An 18,479-nucleotide genomic window follows, 5' to 3' on the forward strand; every position below is an offset into this window, starting at 1 on the left:
ATCTCTCTCTCTCTCTCTCTCTCTCTCTCTCTCTCTCTCTCTCTCTCTCTCTCTCTCTCTCTCTCTCTCTCTGGAGGAAGGGAAGGGAGGCAATGTAAAATATTTGTTGTTTGGGGTTTATTTTTCATGATGAGGAGGGGGGGGGGGGGTTGTCTGTTACTTGTATAAGTGGGTAAGCCAAATGGGCACGGACATAAAAAATAAATCTGTCACAAAAAAGCAATCTGACCAAAACCACAGTGACCAAAACTTTCATAATATTGTTCTGCTGCCGACTGGTTGTACTTGTACATCATCAGAATGCTGGAGAAAACGTACCCAGGAGAAAACGTACCCAGGAGAAAACGTACCCAATTTAACGGGTACGTTTTCTCTTGGGTACGTTTTCTCCTGATACCCATCATCATGTTAATTATTATTCGACCGACGCCTAAATTATATGTGTATCCCTGTTTGTAGACATAAAAATTAAAATTTTATACACGTAATTTTTCATTAAGTGATTTTTAGTTAATCCTTTACAAGTCTTAATTTAAAAGAAATCCTTAGATTTGTCATTCCGGATAAAGAAAAACTGCACGTTTCTGATTTTAATTTTATTTACAAAGGACATTGAATAACGGAAATGGTTTGGGAAATTCGGACGACAGCATTCATGATTCGAGATGATAGCTAATCTGAAAGTAGAACACTGTACATGTTAGGTGTGATATTTTTGACAAAGCAGCAGCTTTGAGATGAGCATGCTTATTTGTGGAAGATTCGGGTCAGTGAAACAAGAGACAGTTATGTTTTTTGACAAAGTTTTTAACAGAAATGTCATACAGGACGTAGCCTAGGCTAATGAAATAATGACGAAATAACTTTAAACGCAATAGTGAATATTCTAATATCTGTTATAACAACATTTTCTTGTATTTTTTTTGAATCTACAGAAATTTTATGAATATTGAGGTTCAGATTTACCGTAAAATACACTTTAATTTTTTTATTTTGTATTTTAAACTATATCGTTGAGAAAATCAAATGTCTAATCTCATTTTTTTTTTTATTTCAAGGCCTCACTGTGAAAGATATGTCCAACAGGCACTGAGAAAGCACAGTCTACAGCAATCACGGAACATCGTATCTAAAAATCATGCCTTATTAAAGGCCTCATCATCTAGTCAGTCACCCATATTACTCATCTCTGAAAGAGGGCTCTGGAGATTCTATCATGCTTACAAAAATAGATCGTCCAGACACCTTCTGTCATCCAGAGGCCACTTGTTGGTGCCTAGCAATCGGCATAATATTGTCACATGGACCCGAATAACCAAGGCCTTGATTAGGCCCCGCAATATCATCATTACCGGGCTAGTTGGAACAAGCGCAGTCATAAGTCAGGTAACTACTATCACACCCCAGCTGATGTCGCTATCACAGTCATATACATGTACTTTAATTCTATAGCATCTGGCATCTGTTAAATGAAGTCACTTTATATGGCCATGGCATTCAGTTATCGTGTTTACTTTCATTTTATTAATTCCCTCAGTTTAGTATCACTGTATACATGGATTAAATCTCTTGCATTTTGCTCAAATGTTTTTTCTAGCTCTGACTCTGTATTCTTGTTGTTTGTGTAAAATTGTTTTGAAATTTCAAAGACTGTAAGTCTGTTACTTCATTTTCTGCTTTCTCATTTGGTTAAATCTCATTCTCCTTTTTCCCAGTCAAAATTTGTGGTGTCACTTGTCTTTTGCTTTTAAACCCATAAATGACTAACATTTTAATGCATTTGGTTTTGTTATACAGAAAATAGAAGCTGTCAGACAGCAGTTACCTGATTTAGAATGGATGAAGGAATACATGCCAGAATCTGAAGCAGTCAAAAACCTCATGAAGAGCATCCAAAGTGCAACCTCCAAGCTCAGCCTACCAGAAAAGGTCGAGTATTTCATTGAATATTGAATTACATATAATTTAACTCCCCTCCCCCCAAAAAAATACCAGTAACAAACAAACCAAACATTAGACAAAAAATCTGGACTGCAGTTAGAAGTCTCAACCACAATTCATTATTCAATTTTATTATCTTTAAATCCTTTGATATCAGAAAGTCTTTCCTTGGTCCTGTTTAAATCAAGAATGTTTAGTGTGAATGTACATTGTTAAGTTGATTTAAGATATTGTTTTGGTTTTTAAAATTCATATGTTTCATTTTGTTTTCTAGGGCTTTATTTCTAGCCACTTGCCCAAAGTAAAGGATGCTGCTGTGGTTGAGGGAATCAAATCCTGGTGGGAGGAGAATGCAGGGAAGAACAGTGCTGCTGTGTTGTCTGAAGGTAAGGCAGTTACTCTGAATGTACAAACTTTTACTCTCAAAGTAACGCAATTGCCTACTCTAGAGGTTAAGATATTTACTAAAGTATTTGGTAGATAAAATGAATATCAGAAGGTGAGACTTTTTTTTGTTTGTTTATTACATGAACTCTTTTTCATAAATTGAATACCGGTATTTTCTGAAAGATTAAACAAGATACACAAACTTTAAAATGTTTATTTTGAGGGTATCTATCCAAAGATAATGAAGTTTAGTGTGAGGATAGTATTATATTGGTATTACAGAATGGTAAAAAGTTTTGGTCTGAAGATGAAATAGGGAAGGAGATGTTTATTAAAAAACTGTACCAGCTATATTTTTCATATGAGGTACAACAGTACCTACCGGTAATAAGCTGTTTGAAGGTTTCATCTCTCATATTTGCTATAAGTAAGGTGAAATGGACTCTATGGTCATTCAACTACAGTGTTGGGTATTCATTGTGAATTAATTTCTCTTAGCAGATTTCAAGGAAAAAAATATCATTATATTTATTTTACCAGTATATACATTTTTTACTTTCAATAAACATACATTTTATTAGATTAGCACAAACAATTATCACTAAAAATGTGCAGAATTCAAGCCATTGCTAAAGATCATTCAAAGAGGCCAAGGGTAGACGTGTCAGAGATAGAGTGTTGATGAATATGTATATGTTTTCATTTAATTTTTGTCTTTTTGTGTTAACATTTTTTTCTTTGTCACAATTTCATTTTATCATTTTATGCATTCCATCAGTTAATCTCTAGTGCATGTAAAATATTGTCCTACCACAAATGTTTAATATGTAAAAATAAAATTTGGTGTTATAACTACCGGTATTTTTAAATTGTCATAGCACCAAATTTTATTTTCAAATAGACATTTGTGTAAAGACAATATGTACATGTAGTCAAAAATTTGTGTGTGTAACTGTTTATTTTCAAGTTATTTTCAAGCTCATTTTACAAAACTCATGTTTTTCATATTTTGATAAGTGCAGCACTCAAGGTGCTAGACATGCAGTCTTTGGTATTTCATTGTCTGTCTTTCTGTCTGTCAGTGTTTCTGAGACAATCATTAATTTTCAGTGGACAGGTGCTTAGCTCCAGTTTGATGATGATTGTCTTTTCCTTGTTGTTTTACCAGGTGGCCGGGTCTTGTATGCCATATCCCAAGATACAGGTGTGTACCGGTAGATCTATACGTTCTTCACCTGTCAGGTGTGTTATAAGCGTGAAACAGGTGCTATAAGTAAAGTTCTGTTTTTAAAATCCCTTGAATTCTGCACAGACATTCACAATTTAAAACCAACAAGAATAGAGACAAAAATTCATGTTGGAAGAATTTTAGAAGGGAGTGGTTGAAACCAACTGGTAGTTTAAAGTAAAATTTTGTTTATTTGGAATTAGTCTGCCATGTTAGTTCCAGAACTGTAGCTCTCTGGACAAATTGGATGATGGATCCTAGATCATAGAGAGATCAGAGAGAGACAGTTTTGCTCATCATGCTCATACAAAAAGCTATACATGTACACGTATAACACTTTTGTGCATCAAAAGTGATGCAGCAAGAATACCTAAATTAGGTAAATGTTGAGAAATGTTTTCAACTGATATGACAAAAAATTAGTATAAAGTAGAAAAAATTGCCAACAAATGAGCAGTTAAAGTTTCATTGGAACTGCGTGTGAAGAATTCCTCATTTTTGTCATCAAAGTTTGTACATGTATTTTGGAGAGCTACTATTTTAGCGCTACTGCAATGTGTCACTGGAATTATTGGAATGGATCATTTGTATACATGTAAACAATTCTAAAAAACTGTGAGCCTGATACTCTTATTTGTCCCAGAAATCAGCTAGCTACATAATATGTATATATATCAACCCAGTTTTCTGTTGAGCTTTAAAGCTTTAAATCTTTTCCTTAAAATAATCTGTTTTGATAACTTATGATTAAGTTGCATGTTTCATATTTAACTCTCATTTCATTAACTGATTTTATTTATTAATTTTTAAACAGTACTTGTGTATTATTGTAAATAGTCATATAATTGAAAGATGGTAAGGGGATTTTAAGTTTAATCAATGATATTTTTATGGCTGAGGTTGACGGTACATGTTCATATAAATACATGTAGTACTATAAACGTATTATATTTGGCATGTACGATATTTGGCGTAAATTAGTTTTTGAACAAGCTTTGGAAGATTTGAATTAGCGTATTCCTGAATGTGACCATTATTGAATATTTATGCATGACATTAAGGGGTGTACTTGATTTAGCGGAAACCGCATTCCGCCAAAAGTGCTAAATAGAATACACAGCCAAATGTAATACCTTTACAGTATACATGTATTTAGCTTTGCTTTTAAGGTATTGATGTAATAGGATTGAAACAATAATTTTATAATTCTGTTTCAGATCAAAAAGGCACCACCCACAAGAACACGGTTCCTTTGCTGGGCTTTGGGAGGTCAGGGGCAACAGCAACCTCTAGTAAAAAGGTAAAGCAATAAAGGATTGGAGGAACTCCTTCAGTGAATCTGTTTTTACATGGATTTTTGATAACCTCTATTTTAGACAATAAATTAATTGCAATGCCCAAGAAAATGGTAACAGAATAACATATTACATGTTTTTGCTACTAAGAATGATTTGATAGTTTTAGTTTTTCTTTTAATTCTTGTATTTCAGAATCCAGAAAAGGAAAGACTGGAGCAGGTCCAGGACGAGATGATTCAAATTCAGGTAGATGATGGAGTTACTTTAGGTTTATCGAAATGAACAAAAAACTTACTCGCTTCTTTAAAAGATGACATTGTTATGTTTTTTACATGGTTACACAAAATGTATATACTATAATTGTTTTTGTTTTTTTTAAATATAAACGAAGGAAAAAATTATTTCTCATATGTATTGTACAGTATAAAGCATCTACTGATAAAATATGACCTTTTTTATAAATTTTATACAGATACGATACCAAAAGGAAATAGACAGATTGATAAAAGAAAATAAAGATCTGCGGAAAAGTTTAATGTTGAAAGAGCCCAAAAGTGGACGTAAAAGAACAATGAGGGTATGTCAAGCGTTTCATTCAATGCAAATTTCATTTTATTGCAGTCACCTTTACCAATAAAAAAATCCTTTGAACATCATACTAGTGCCCCCTTGGATACATGGAGGTATCCTTGTAACTTCCTTCTTTCATTGAAAAAATTATGATACATAGGGGTGTACATATTTTTTGTAAGCTAAATAAAACATTTGTACCAATTACATAAGTTCCGATGTCTGACTACTATACCTTCCTTTTGAGCCTTAATTGTTTAAGCTTGTATTAATCATTATGTCCATATTTCTATAAACAATACATGTAATTTAAAATTGGCCAGATTTAGCTCCATTGATTCCTTTTTTGCTTTGATTGGTTGCATGCAGGGGTATGAACATGTTTCACTGTATTCCTTGTTTCAGAAGAGCCTGATAGACATGTATTCGGATGTGCTTGATGAGTTAGAACGCTACGATTCCAGCTACAACACACAGGACAACCTACCCCGGGTAAGGTTAAAGACCGAGAAAATAAATGTCAGCTTTGAGTTTCCATGGTTGAAACCCTTTTCCTTTAACTCTAGGTCAAATTTTACATTGTAATTTAGATACATGTACAATGTATGTTAAGGTATAGAATTAGATTGGGCAAAATGTTTGGACTGTTTCTGTTCTATCTGTAATTTCAGACTTGTATTTATAGTATTGGCATTTTTAAAATTTAAAGGATTTTAAGAATGCATGTTATGGTTAAAAGCTGTACAATATGAAAACTTTAGATTGGTGATGTCCTATACCACTCTAAACAATCCAACTTTTTATGAATAAACAATCTGAGGTTCTGATTGGTTTAAGGTTGTTGTTGTGGGAGACCAAAGTTCTGGAAAAACCAGTGTCTTGGAGATGATAGTACAAGCTCGTATATTTCCCAGGTACTACTGTGGTTTCATTAATTTTCAAGGGCATCAAATTTCGTGGATAAAGTGAATATCACAGTTTTTTCAAGGATACGTAAATTCGTGGCCAATGACCCTATCAATACAAAATGTTAATAAAAATTGCACTTCAATGAACATTTAATTTCGTGGATCAACTAAACAACGAAATCCACGAAAATTGGTATTCAACGAATATTGATGAAACCACAGTAACTCATTCTTCTTCAATAAAATACCTGTACATTTATGTAAAATTATACTGTAGCTTTTTCATCTGATTCATCTTACATATATGAAAGAGAAAAAGCATTTGAATTTGATATTGACCTTGATATTTTTCAGGGGATCTGGTGAGATGATGACAAGGTCGCCGGTCAAGGTCACCCTCAGTGAGGGTCCCTACCACATTGCATCATTCAAAGACAGCTCCAGAGAATTTGATCTCACAAAGGAAAGTGATGTAAGTGGGAAATACTCCTCTGAAATCAGTACTCAATTTCCTAAAAGATTTCCTGGTTACAAATGAAGAATTTTAAATGTAAGTTTTAATTGTTTTTTTTGTTTGGATGAGGAATGTTGTATTAAATTTTCCTTTCTATATGTGTTTTAGCTTGCTGCACTGAGAAAAGAAGTGGAACTGAGAATGAAAGCCAGTGTTGGTGATGGAGAGACAGTGAGCCAAGAGGTAACACCTAATATGGTCACAAAGGGCAGGTGTCCAAGGTGTAAACCAGTTTGTTGCCTATAAATGACAAATAAAAGTTGGTTTACCATACTAAGTTCTGAATTATGGAAAAATTATTTCATTCTGACAATTTTAATTTTGATTGATCTGTCTGATATATGAACATGTTTTAGTTACTCCATATATATTAAATTTGATATACCATTGACTGATTCTTTATATGAAGGTTACAGTATAATTTATCTATAAAATACCATTGACTGATTCTGTATGCCTGACTTTTTTTAGTCAATATCCATGACAGTGAAGGGCCCTGGACTCCAGCGAATGGTACTTGTGGATCTACCTGGTATTATCTCTGTAAGTTGTTACAGATAGTATAATGGTTCTGTATTTTAAAGAAGATATATGAAGTAAATTTTTCAGGCAAACTTTAAAAATTTTTAATTCTGTGTATTGGAATCCTCCCAAATGATACTAGAGGGTAATTAAAATGCCATTAAAATCTTAACTTACCGGGTATGTATTTGTTTTAGACAGAAACTTCGGTGATGGCCCCGGAGACCAAGAATAACATCCGCAAGATGGTGAGGGGACACATGGAAAACCCCAACGCGATTATTCTGTGTATTCAGGGTAAAGATTTCCTCCTTGTTTTCTGCTCATCTGTAAAATATTATGCAAATAACACTCATGCATGGCATTTCTGAGATTTACATTTAATTTAATTAGGAATTAAATGTTTTTGAATTATTTTCTAGTTGATTAATCAATAAATAACTGAAAGAATGAGAATGAATGTGCATTAAATAATTTTCATGGTTAGTTATAATGGAAAAGACCATTTTCAGTGATTTTCTTGCATTCAAAAATTGCTTGAAAAAGATAAAAATTTGAAGAAATTTAAATGAATTTACCGTAGAATTTTTATGTTCTTTACCACCATGGTTATAATCATTATATTGTTAAATAAACAGACGGAGCTCTTGATGCTGAGAGAAGTAACGTGACGGATCTAGTCAGCCAGATGGACCCCACAGGAAAACGCACAATATTTGTCCTCACCAAAGTCGACCTAGCCGAGTCCAATCTGTACAACCCAGACAGGGTAAGGACTGTCACAGTAGATTATCAAGTTGATTTTACAAACGCAAATGCATGTCAGAAAGATGTACAAGTAAATACAAGATACGTGTACATGTATTTTGTTGATTTAACTTATGAACATATAAAGATTGTATGCAACCATTAGATGTACCAAGTAAATTTCATTTACATGTTGATCAAGGAATTTGAGAATTTGCAGAATCATCTTTGTTTACATTGTTTCGCACATGTCTGGGACATGTTTTTGTAAAGTTTGAGGGAGAAAATAAGGACTTTTAGTCATCGTATATTTGTAATCTTCATTCATGTTAAGTCAGATAATGGTACATAAACGGGAATAACTGGCAAATAAAAAATAAACCTTTTGATGAATTCATCTTTATGCTATGGTTTGAAAACTGAGTGCTCTAAATCAATAAATTGCCTTTCATTGTTGTAGATCAAATCCATATTGGAAGGCAGACTGTTCCCGATGAAGGCTCTAGGATACTTCGCTGTGGTCACTGGAAGGGGTAAGAGAATGGCAGTGACAAGAGTTCCCATACCATAGATTTCTCATTTTACGCGAAAACTTAACTCTGCGATTCAACCATTTTGCACCAAATTGCGAGAATACGAAATTGCGAATGCTGATTTTTTGAATAAGTTTCATAAAGTTTACATCTGTTCCAAAAATAAAAGCGAGATTTAAAATTCCTTGAGAGGTGCTTCTCGCGATTTTACGCTGATGAAAATTCCACACGTTTAAATAGGAATCTACTGTAATCTAAGAAAATTGTGCCAATAGAAAACCTTCTTCATGCAAAAAAATTGCCGGTATTTATTAAAAGTTTTTTGTAAAGTTAACTTTCATGTTCATTATGGCAATTTGTTATAGGTAACCAGAATGACAGTATTCAAGAAATAAAAAATTACGAGGAAAACTTCTTCAGGAATTCCAAACTATTCAAGTAAGGCAGGCATTTAGACTTATTTCCAGCATTTTCATTTTTAAATATTAGATAATTGTCATTATAAATGTTAATTTACATTTTTTATGATATCTAGGGACGGTGTACTGAAGCCAACACAAATGGGTACACAGAGTATGAGCATGGCTGTGTCAGAACTCTTTTGGAAAATGGTACGAGAAACCGTGGAGCAACAGGCCGATGCTTTCAAAGGTCAGACATTTGCTATACATGTATATCTCGCTCCATTTTAGCTTATGCCTATGAATTACTTTCTGTGTTTTGGGCTTGGTTCATGTTTTCGTCTTAATTGTATGTTTTCACAGTTTATTTAGTAAGTTGCCCTCCAAGTTCTCTTGTTCTTTGACCCTTTTGAATGCATGCACTTTTACAGGTTTACTTCGAACAGTGCTTTACATTTAAAAAGAAAGTACCAGTTATATCTTGCTTGAATTCTAATGTAAATATTTTTTTTCTCAGCAACAAGATTTAATTTGGAAACAGAATGGAAAAATACATTCCCAAGACAAAGAGAATTAGATAGGGTAAGACACCTCTGTTCTTTTACTGTATATACAGTGTACAGCTTACTCCACTTATATTGAAGTCGCTTTAATATTTTGAAATTACGCTTATTTTGAAATAAATATAAATCCCCAGTTTCAGCCTCTTATTTTCTTTGCATTAAAATAAGGGTGATAATGAAATCGGATATTTTGAATTATCGCTTATAGTGAAGTCACTGATCGGTCCCTAGAGGTGATAATGAGTTGTTTTTATAACGGTTATACTGAAGTTCTCCCTGGCGGTTGGTGACAGTAATTATGCCTGACTGACCGTTGATATACAAAGGTGTGAATTGATAAGTTCTTACCTTATGTGTTTTTATACTGCTTTTACAAAATAAAATTTATTCACTGTTGAATTCTTTCTTTCCATGTACATACGGAGGTATTGATGCTAGACATAAAATGGGGAAACCCTACAGAAATGAAAAAAATTATCTTAGGACACTATATACGAACTAGTTATGGTTATTGATAAGAAAACAAAGCCTAAATCTGAAATAGCTAAGGATTTTGGGATTAACCCAAGTAGCTGACAATTATTTACAAGCAGCGTTCAGCAGTGTTTGAATCGCTTGAGTCCAGTGATTATTCCCCAAAATGTAAACAAATGCGATCAAGGAATTATAATGAGGTTAAAGGTTGTCTTTTACTTTCTCAATTAAACTTTCAAATAATATTATTCCATGTTCAATACATGTATCCATTAATAGATAAACGATGATCAAATTAATTTGTTCGGGTTTGTTCTTCTTTAAGATCGGAATTGAACTATTACAAAATGGCGGCTTCATGTCAGTCGATTTCGCTTATATTGAATTACGGATATATTGAAATAATTTGAATTGTCCCCTGAATTTCAATATATCCGGAGTAGGCTGTACATTTACAATGTTTTATCATGGCATGGTTTATTGTAAATTCAAAGTTTTCTCATGTTGGATTGGCTCATATCCTAGTTAAAGTAAAGATTGGATATACCACCTGTCAAATTTGTCGACAAAAGATATACATGTACATGTGCAAGGATTTGGTGCAATTAAATGATTGCATCTGGCTTTGTGTTAGAAGGGGTTCGGTAGTCAAATTCGACTGATTACCGTAAATGACATTACTATATTAGATTATTTAAGGTTAAAGTTTATAGTTTTAACTATGAAATAATATCTTAGATTTGTATCAAAGAACATGTACATTGCAGGTATATAGATCATTGTACTTTATGGGTTCACAAATACTCTGATTTCTGTATTTTATCCTTAGGAGGAACTCTTTGAGAAAGCTAAGGGTGACATCTTGGATGAAATCATCAACCTTGGCCAGCTCACTCCAAAAGAATGGTATGTCCAGATCATAGTTAGTTACATCATCAATTCTCTTAATTGATACGTTTTAAGTCATGCAATCTAATTATTCCATGTTCTTTAAAACACACATGTGCATACGATGTACTACAGTAAAACACAGTTATAGCGAAACACGTTTACAATGTATCAATGCTTAGAGCAAAGTGATTTTCATTCCCGTTGACTTAATTACATGTTGTAAACTTGACGGTTATAACAAATTATGCTTATAACGAAGCATATTGGCCGGTCCCTGGTACTTTGTTTTAAGGCTATTTTACTGTAGTCATGTGTATCACTAATACTACACGTATGTCTACAGTTTTATAATTATGAGATTAAATTAATTATTGAATGAAAATTCAATTTTTAATGAGGTTACATATAGATTTGCATGAAAACAAATTAATTTACCATAATAAAAAAAAGTTGTTACCTGTATCAAAGAGATATCTCTGCATTCATGTATGTATATTTTGGATGTATAAATATAAACACAAGTACATGTATGTATGTGCTGTTGCAGGGAGGAGGCATTTTATAACAAACTGTGGGAGAGGGCATCTTCTTATTTCTTTGAGAGCATCTACCTCCCTGCTGCTCAAACCGAGAACTCTGGGTAATTTTTTATAAAACATATTTTTCTGTTTTGTTTTATGACACTGATTATATTAAGTAAGAGTATCGTATTGTCAATTATTTTTTTTCAATTTTAAAAGTGAATATTATATGTATAAGCCTGCCATTATTGATGTAAAGCTTACAGAGTTACTGTCCTTTGCATGACAGAAAAACTAACAAATTGTTTAAAATTTTTATCTGAATAACACAGAAAGCTCATCTAGAGCAGATAATAATTAACTCCATTCAGAACAAAACATATGGAATTTGTTGCTTTGTGCTTTAGCTACCGTACTCTATCTCCATTTCTAAGCAAGGAGCCAGAAAATAAAGAACCCAGTAATCTCTCTTTTGCTTAACAAATGCCTAGATTTTCTGTTCATTTTTAAAACCAATTTAAGAATTGGAATGAATATGATTTGTTTCATTCCAGATTTAATCCTAATGTGTAAGATCTCATTCACTCCCATATCCAATCTGAAATTTACGAACACTTTGTAATAACAACCCCCTCATTTTTCACTTCTGACCTTTTTTTTATCCTATCAAGGCTATAGTGTTAGATTTTATAGAAATCATTTACATGTAATTGCTAGTTGAGAAATGTGCACAGATATAAGTTTTTATTTTATATTGATGAGGTCATTTCCTTGCTCTGAAAATGAAAGTTCAGACCTGAAAAAACTAAAAGTAATTTTTAAAAATCCTATTTTCAGATGCGATCAATTTAATATGTGGTAGGAAACACTTTTAGCCATATAAAGAATAGAGTTGTAGCTTGGGTGGTATTTTTATGTATCTTTTTATTCAGAATTTTCAACACAACAGTGGACATCAAACTGAAACAGTGGGCCGACAACATGCTGCCCAAGAAATGTGTAGAGGTCAGTGCAATGTCACACAATCTGATTGAATAGTTGGAATTCCTAAAGTAATTAGGAATTGGTGTCTGCATTTAACATTGATGCCAAAAGTACTCCAACTTTGTGTATTTAGACAATATATACATGTTTTAGTAATGAATATAACACTGCATGCTGGTTATTTTTGAAAATTTTTCTAAATGGTTATTCAAGCATGAGTTTTATGTGTCTCAGACTTTTACTGGTATACCGGTACTTATAAATGTAGGTTGGCTGGGACACGCTTCACGATGAATTCATAAAAATCGTAGAAAAAGATAAGAAAAACAAGGGACATGATGAGATCTTTGACCAGCTGAAGTTAGCGGTCATTGAGGCCAGCAAGAACAAGCACCAGTGGGACAGTAAAGCAGAGGACAGTTTGGTAAGGACTCTTTAAGCCTCCACCCCCCCAAAAAATATATAAAACCATTTTAACAAGAGCTTGGACTTTGGGTAGATGTGTCAAACAGCAATGTAATGTAGGCCTGTCTATATCATTGCCGGCCACCCAGTCATGGCTCTTTGAAATCAACAAGGTTTGTCTGGCTTTTGAGCTAAGACTATGCAATCGGTGCATATTTCGCTTGAAACCGCGTCATTTTTAACTTATTTTGATTAGATAGATACGTCCAACCGAAAGTCCAAGGTCTTGTTAAAATGGTTCTAAGCAACAAAAAAAACCAAAATACACAGACTGGTACATGAATACACATCTTCATTTTTACATCTTTCAGAGAATTTTATATTTGTAGAAAAGTGCTTTATGTTCATAGGAGAGTAATTCCGCAACCATAAAACAATTATATTTTCTTTATAAGCAAATAATAACAAGGCTTTTGAGATTATGAAATCCACATGAACTCAAAAGGAGAAATAAAGTTTTATGCCTTAGTTGTGGTTGATGTCCAAATTTTATTTCAGCTGCCCTACTATTTTCAGAAGCAACTTTTTTTTTCATAGTATGACATGAAATCACATTGTGTATATGTGTGAAAGAGTAGGGGAGTGTTTTACAATTTTGTTTGTTATTGTAGAGGGTCATTCAGGTGAACACCCTGGAGGACCGGTCTGTGACGGACAAACAGCAGTGGGACGCCGCCGTCAAATTCATGGAAGAGACGGTCAAAGGTCGTCTACACCAGAGTATGTACACAGAATTGTCAGTAATTAAGACTTTGATGGGGTGAGGTGATGTCCTAAATCTCAAGATTAATTACCCAGGAGGAAGTCAAACTTGTTCAAATATTTTCAAATATTTGAAATTGACAGTAGATCAAACTGCTTTGTTTAGGACCCATTTTACTTTCCTGAGCTTCTGTTCTTATGCATTTCTATTCTCTCTCTTTTCTTCTTTATAAGATATGTTCATTACCTTTAAAGTTTTTCAGCTCTTTTCTTGCTTATTTGGCCCCAATGTTTATTTACATTTAGCTCACACATTCAGAGCTTCTTATGGAAGCAAATTTTAATTATGCAAGAAAACATTTAAGGGGACTTTAAGTCTATGTTGTTTTTGGCAATTTCATTTTTTTTGGTCTTACTTAACCTGTGCCGTCCTCTCGTTTTCATAGCACAAGACAAGCTAAAAGAGCTGACTGGTCCAGGAAAGTGGGAGCAGTGGACCCACTGGAAGTCCAAGACTCAGGACCACAGAAACCGAGGGGCCACCAAAGGGGAGTTGGAGAAAATCCTGTCTGCTGAAAAAGTAAGGAAAATATCATACTATAAACCAACTTTTGAAAAATTATTTTGTGAAAATCAGGAAAAATCAGGAAAAACATTTCTTGCCACAAACTAGACATTGAGTATCATCAACATAGGTTTATAGACCATAGGCTTGGTCTTTAAAGAAATTGCTGTGAGCAAGTTTATTACTGCTAAGATGTGACATAAAGACATTGTAAATAAAAGTTAGTTTAGAGTATGCTAACTGTGTTGTTGTATTAGAATAAGTAAAACTAAATTACAAGGGCATATATTTATGTTATACTTAAAATACCTTGGGCATCTGATATATGTCAGCAAAAATGTACATGTGTATTGACTATTGATTAAATACAGAATCTGATGTATTCACATGTTCTTTTAAAATGGATATCACACTTAAAATAGAGACCTACAAAATTTGATTTTTTTAGAGAAGATATTAACACTGATCTAAAGTTGTGTAATTGTTGAGGAAATTTTGAAATTTAAATACCCATAAATATTCATTAAGCTTTCATTTGTATAGAAATATTAAAAATTGTGCAGGCATACACATTCATGTACTTATAATGTTGCGTTCGGTGTTCACAGGACCACAAGTCAAACCTGGCCACAGATGAACTGACCACTGTCCGCAGAAACCTGCAGACCAGCGGAATAGAAGTCACCAATGACTTTGTAAGTTGGAAATTATGAACCTGTATTTAATTTCTTGATGGCCTATTTAGAACCAGAAATCAGAATTATTTTATTAATTTGATAGAAAAATTTTTATAGAAAAAATGCTTGTAAGTTGTTGATTTTTTCACTTTAATTTTTTGAATTGACTAAATTATTGAAATCAATATCACAAATAATTGCAAAGTCTCTTTGATTATAAAAAAGAAAATCATGAAATACAGTTACGATGTCGCATCCACAAGCAAAAAAAGAAAAAAAATTATGTTATGTTTACATCCAAGTTGTATCATGCGTACATGTATGTTTTATAGATAAGGGAAACTTGGTACCATGTGTACAGACAGTTCTTCCTGACCAAGGCCCTGGGCCAGTGTCAGGAGTGTAGGAAGGGCTTCTACTACTACCAGAAAGGATTCACAGACTCAGGGGTCAGTCAGCATTTCAGTGTCCGTAGTTTGATTATAAATTAGGACTTCTGATATAAACATTCAGTCAAGTACTTTGTACTGTTTCAAGTTCAATTTCTTCTACTGTACTATTGAATTGTGTACAATGGGTACATGCCTAATATTTTGATATAAGTTGTTTTTGTATATGGTGGGCTATTTTTATGAGTTTGAATTTTTTGTGATTTTAAGGGATCAAAGGTATATATATTTTTTTTTAATGCTCGTAATGTGGATGATTTCCAAATATTTACCAGAGCTTAATATTTAGGTGACTTTGTCTGAATTGCCTGAAAGGAAATACATGTATTAGCACAGCGAAATTAACTGACTGCATGGGATCACGTTGAATGGATAGAATAACTTCATGGTGTAGTGCTCTGACATTGGTTTATTCGTAACTTATTACATGTGCTATAATGAAGTGCTGTAATATGCTTTTTAAAACATGGTTTTATTCTTTTTAAAGTTTTATAAAAGTGTTACACTTTTTTTAACAGTAATGTAATTTTTGCAAGCTGATCCACTTGTATGTGTACAAAGTCATAATGTGATGAAAAATATGAAAATGGTTTTGTTTTTAGCTATAAAATGTTGGTTTTAATTTGCTTTTCATCTTGAAGGATGATTTTAGGATCATGTATAAAATATACAGTCAATTGCATGTTAAAAGTAAAAATGAAATATACTGTAATGTAATGAAATATACTGTAATGTGTTACTTCTGTTTACAGCTGGAGTGTAATGATGTTGTGCTCTTCTGGAGGTTACAGAGAATGTTACAGATTACCAGTAATGCTCTACGACAACAAGTTGTAAATAATGAAGGTAATTAACCCAACTAGTTACATGAATGCATCACTTCTTGGATATCTGTTATGATAAAGCTGTTACACTTTTATACTCTGATGATAAAGCTGTTACACTTTAAGGATATCTCCAATATCCTTAGCTGTTACACTTTAAGGATGTCTCTGATATCCTTAGCTGTTTTAGGATATCTCTGATGATAAAGCTGTAACAGTTTTAAGATATCTCTGATGATAAAACTGTTACTTTTTTAAGATATCTCTCATTAAAAAAAGCTGTTACACTTGAGATATTTTTACTACAACCTACTGATACTCGTGGTTGGAATAAAATATTAGAAACTGGGTTTTGAAGCATTAGGCTTAAAACTCTTTAACCCTTCCTTTCTATTGCAGCAAGAAGGTTGGAGAGAATAATAAAGGAAGTTTTGGATGAATTTGGGGAAGATCAGGACACTCTAGCCAAACTGCTGACTGGTCCTAGAGTTCAGTTGGCCGAGGAACTAAGTAAGTACTGTCATTCTGCAATGTTTACACTGTTTTGTTTACCTGTTATAAGAGTTTGATTGATAGTAGATGAAGAGTGAAAATTTCTATCATCAATTTGTAATTTTCTTTGTTTTGCTGAAGAATTGATCAATCCTGTGAAATTTTATGAAGAGTAAACTACCAAAGTATAAAATAAGGCATTTTTATAACATATCAACATGATTTATTATATACGTGGGTATTTGAATGCACATTAAACAGTCTTTTTATACATGGACATACCGTATAATTTTCGCAATGATCTAATTTTCGCTTTTTTCGCAATCTCTTTTAAATCGCAAATTATTGAACACGCAAAAATTATATCCTGTATCATTTTCTTTAAGAAACATTTTGATTCGCAAAAAATGATGCAAATTAAAAACGTTAAAGATTTTCCCAAATTTTTGCAAATTTTGTGACACGTGAAAAAAACTGATATACGGTATGTACATGTATCGTAGTACACTGGTTTTCAAAGGGGTATATTTTGCCCCTTTGTAATTTTGACTAGTTCATATATGGTCAAATTGCAATTTTTAAAAATATACAAATCCTCTATTTGAACGTTACTTAACTTCAGTTACAGAGGAGAAAATATGAATTGGATATTACATGTAGTTGTTAATTATGAATGGCAATAAATGTTATGATTATACCTCAATCCTGAAATTTTTTTGTCACCTTGTGGTGCTCTGTGAAGAAAATTGTCATAAAAAAGTTTGTTCATATTTTGGGGGATTTTCATAATTCAGTGTAACTGAGAACTGTGAGATTTTTCAGTGTAAATTCATTTACAGGTATTACATCATAAGTGTTGTGTTCCAAAATATTTCTATATACATGCATTTATATTCTCTTCTTCTTTCTTACTAGAAAAAGTCAGACAGATTCAAGAGAAATTAGAAGAATTTATCCAAGCTCTAAATAAGGAGAAGTGATGACAACTCACAACCTAGGAGGCAGAGGAGCACGTCTGTGATTTTTATTTGCATTTTTGGGCAGAAACTCTGGAAAAAAAAAGAACCCATTCAAACAGAACTTTTTCGGTTTCTTGTACGAGTTTGATGTTTAGCTTGAATACTTCTTTATATATGTGGTGCAGAAATGATCATTTTTCTAATGAATCTTGTAACTAGTGCTGAAATTCCTTTGTTTATATAATACAAATAGGAATTTATTTACACGCATGATGCAGAAATAACCTTGATCATTGTCTTTGTATTGCTGAATGTTAATTATTTTCGGCAGAATTGTATGAACTCTATTTATATGAAATGTCTACTATTTGCATCTACATATTGTACATGTACTATGTATTTGTCAACAAGATTGCACAGCATTATCGACATCGTGTGCAAGAAAAAAAAACCAGAATACAAGTTTTCTGATGATGCTGTTATTTTAATGACTTGTATTAGTCACACAACAGCATATAAAATTTGTGTGCGTTTTATTTCCATGGTATATATATGTTACATTGAAAAATAAATGTGTTAAAATATTCTAATTCTTATGATATGGAAAAATGACAATAGGTAATGGATTACCGTATATACTCGCCTATAAGTATGGTTCGCCTATAAGTCGGTTGCCTTTTTCCAGCTTTAATTTGAAGATTTTGCTGTTGACTCCCTTATAAGTCGGGTTACTTTTTCAGGACAATTGATGTACAAATACTCTCAATAAAATACCACATTTTATCATACATGTTTTGAGTTCTAAAAAAAATTGTCCTTTTTTCACCCCATAATTGCTTCTTGACTATTTCTATCATGGGTCTT

At 32.8% G+C, this 18,479-nt stretch overlaps 1 protein-coding gene across 3 annotated transcripts; it reads left to right on the forward strand.

Moving 5' to 3' along the window:
- The first annotated feature begins 614 nt into the window (after window positions 1–614).
- Window positions 615–18,200, forward strand: LOC128188763 (dynamin-like 120 kDa protein, mitochondrial). Of its 3 annotated transcripts, none has more exons than XM_052860013.1 (30): window positions 615–766; window positions 1,059–1,386; window positions 1,798–1,929; window positions 2,216–2,327; window positions 3,497–3,532; window positions 4,774–4,856; window positions 5,047–5,100; window positions 5,327–5,431; window positions 5,830–5,916; window positions 6,262–6,338; window positions 6,687–6,804; window positions 6,955–7,029; window positions 7,318–7,389; window positions 7,566–7,665; window positions 8,007–8,137; window positions 8,576–8,648; window positions 9,014–9,086; window positions 9,184–9,299; window positions 9,567–9,631; window positions 10,916–10,992; window positions 11,525–11,617; window positions 12,431–12,503; window positions 12,751–12,906; window positions 13,559–13,667; window positions 14,096–14,229; window positions 14,823–14,909; window positions 15,224–15,340; window positions 16,093–16,186; window positions 16,564–16,674; window positions 17,572–18,200. In XM_052860013.1, the coding sequence occupies exons 1-30, from the start codon at window positions 738–740 to the stop codon at window positions 17,634–17,636; spliced, it is 2,982 nt and encodes a 993-aa protein (XP_052715973.1). In that variant the 5' UTR covers window positions 615–737; the 3' UTR covers window positions 17,637–18,200. The 3 variants fall into 3 exon arrangements, with proteins under 3 accessions (XP_052715973.1, XP_052715975.1, XP_052715976.1); XM_052860015.1 differs by having other exon boundaries at window positions 5,833–5,916; XM_052860016.1 differs by lacking the exon at window positions 3,497–3,532.
- The last annotated feature ends 279 nt before the right edge of the window (window positions 18,201–18,479 follow it).

This window comes from Crassostrea angulata, chromosome 6 (assembly GCF_025612915.1).
Source record: "Crassostrea angulata isolate pt1a10 chromosome 6, ASM2561291v2, whole genome shotgun sequence".
Taxonomy (NCBI): Eukaryota; Metazoa; Mollusca; class Bivalvia; order Ostreida; family Ostreidae; genus Magallana; species Magallana angulata.

What these genes read in the sequence shown, in the direction of transcription:
- LOC128188763 (XM_052860013.1), top strand. Translation starts at nt 738, where the DNA reads ATGAGCATGCTTATTTGTGGAAGATTCGG. An exon ending in CAGCTCACTCCAAAAGAATG is followed by an intron (nt 10,993 to 11,524) that starts GTATGTCCAGAT and finishes GTGCTGTTGCAG; the next exon opens with GGAGGAGGCATTTTATAACA. An exon ending in TCAGTTGGCCGAGGAACTAA is followed by an intron (nt 16,675 to 17,571) that starts GTAAGTACTGTC and finishes CTTTCTTACTAG; the next exon opens with AAAAAGTCAGACAGATTCAA.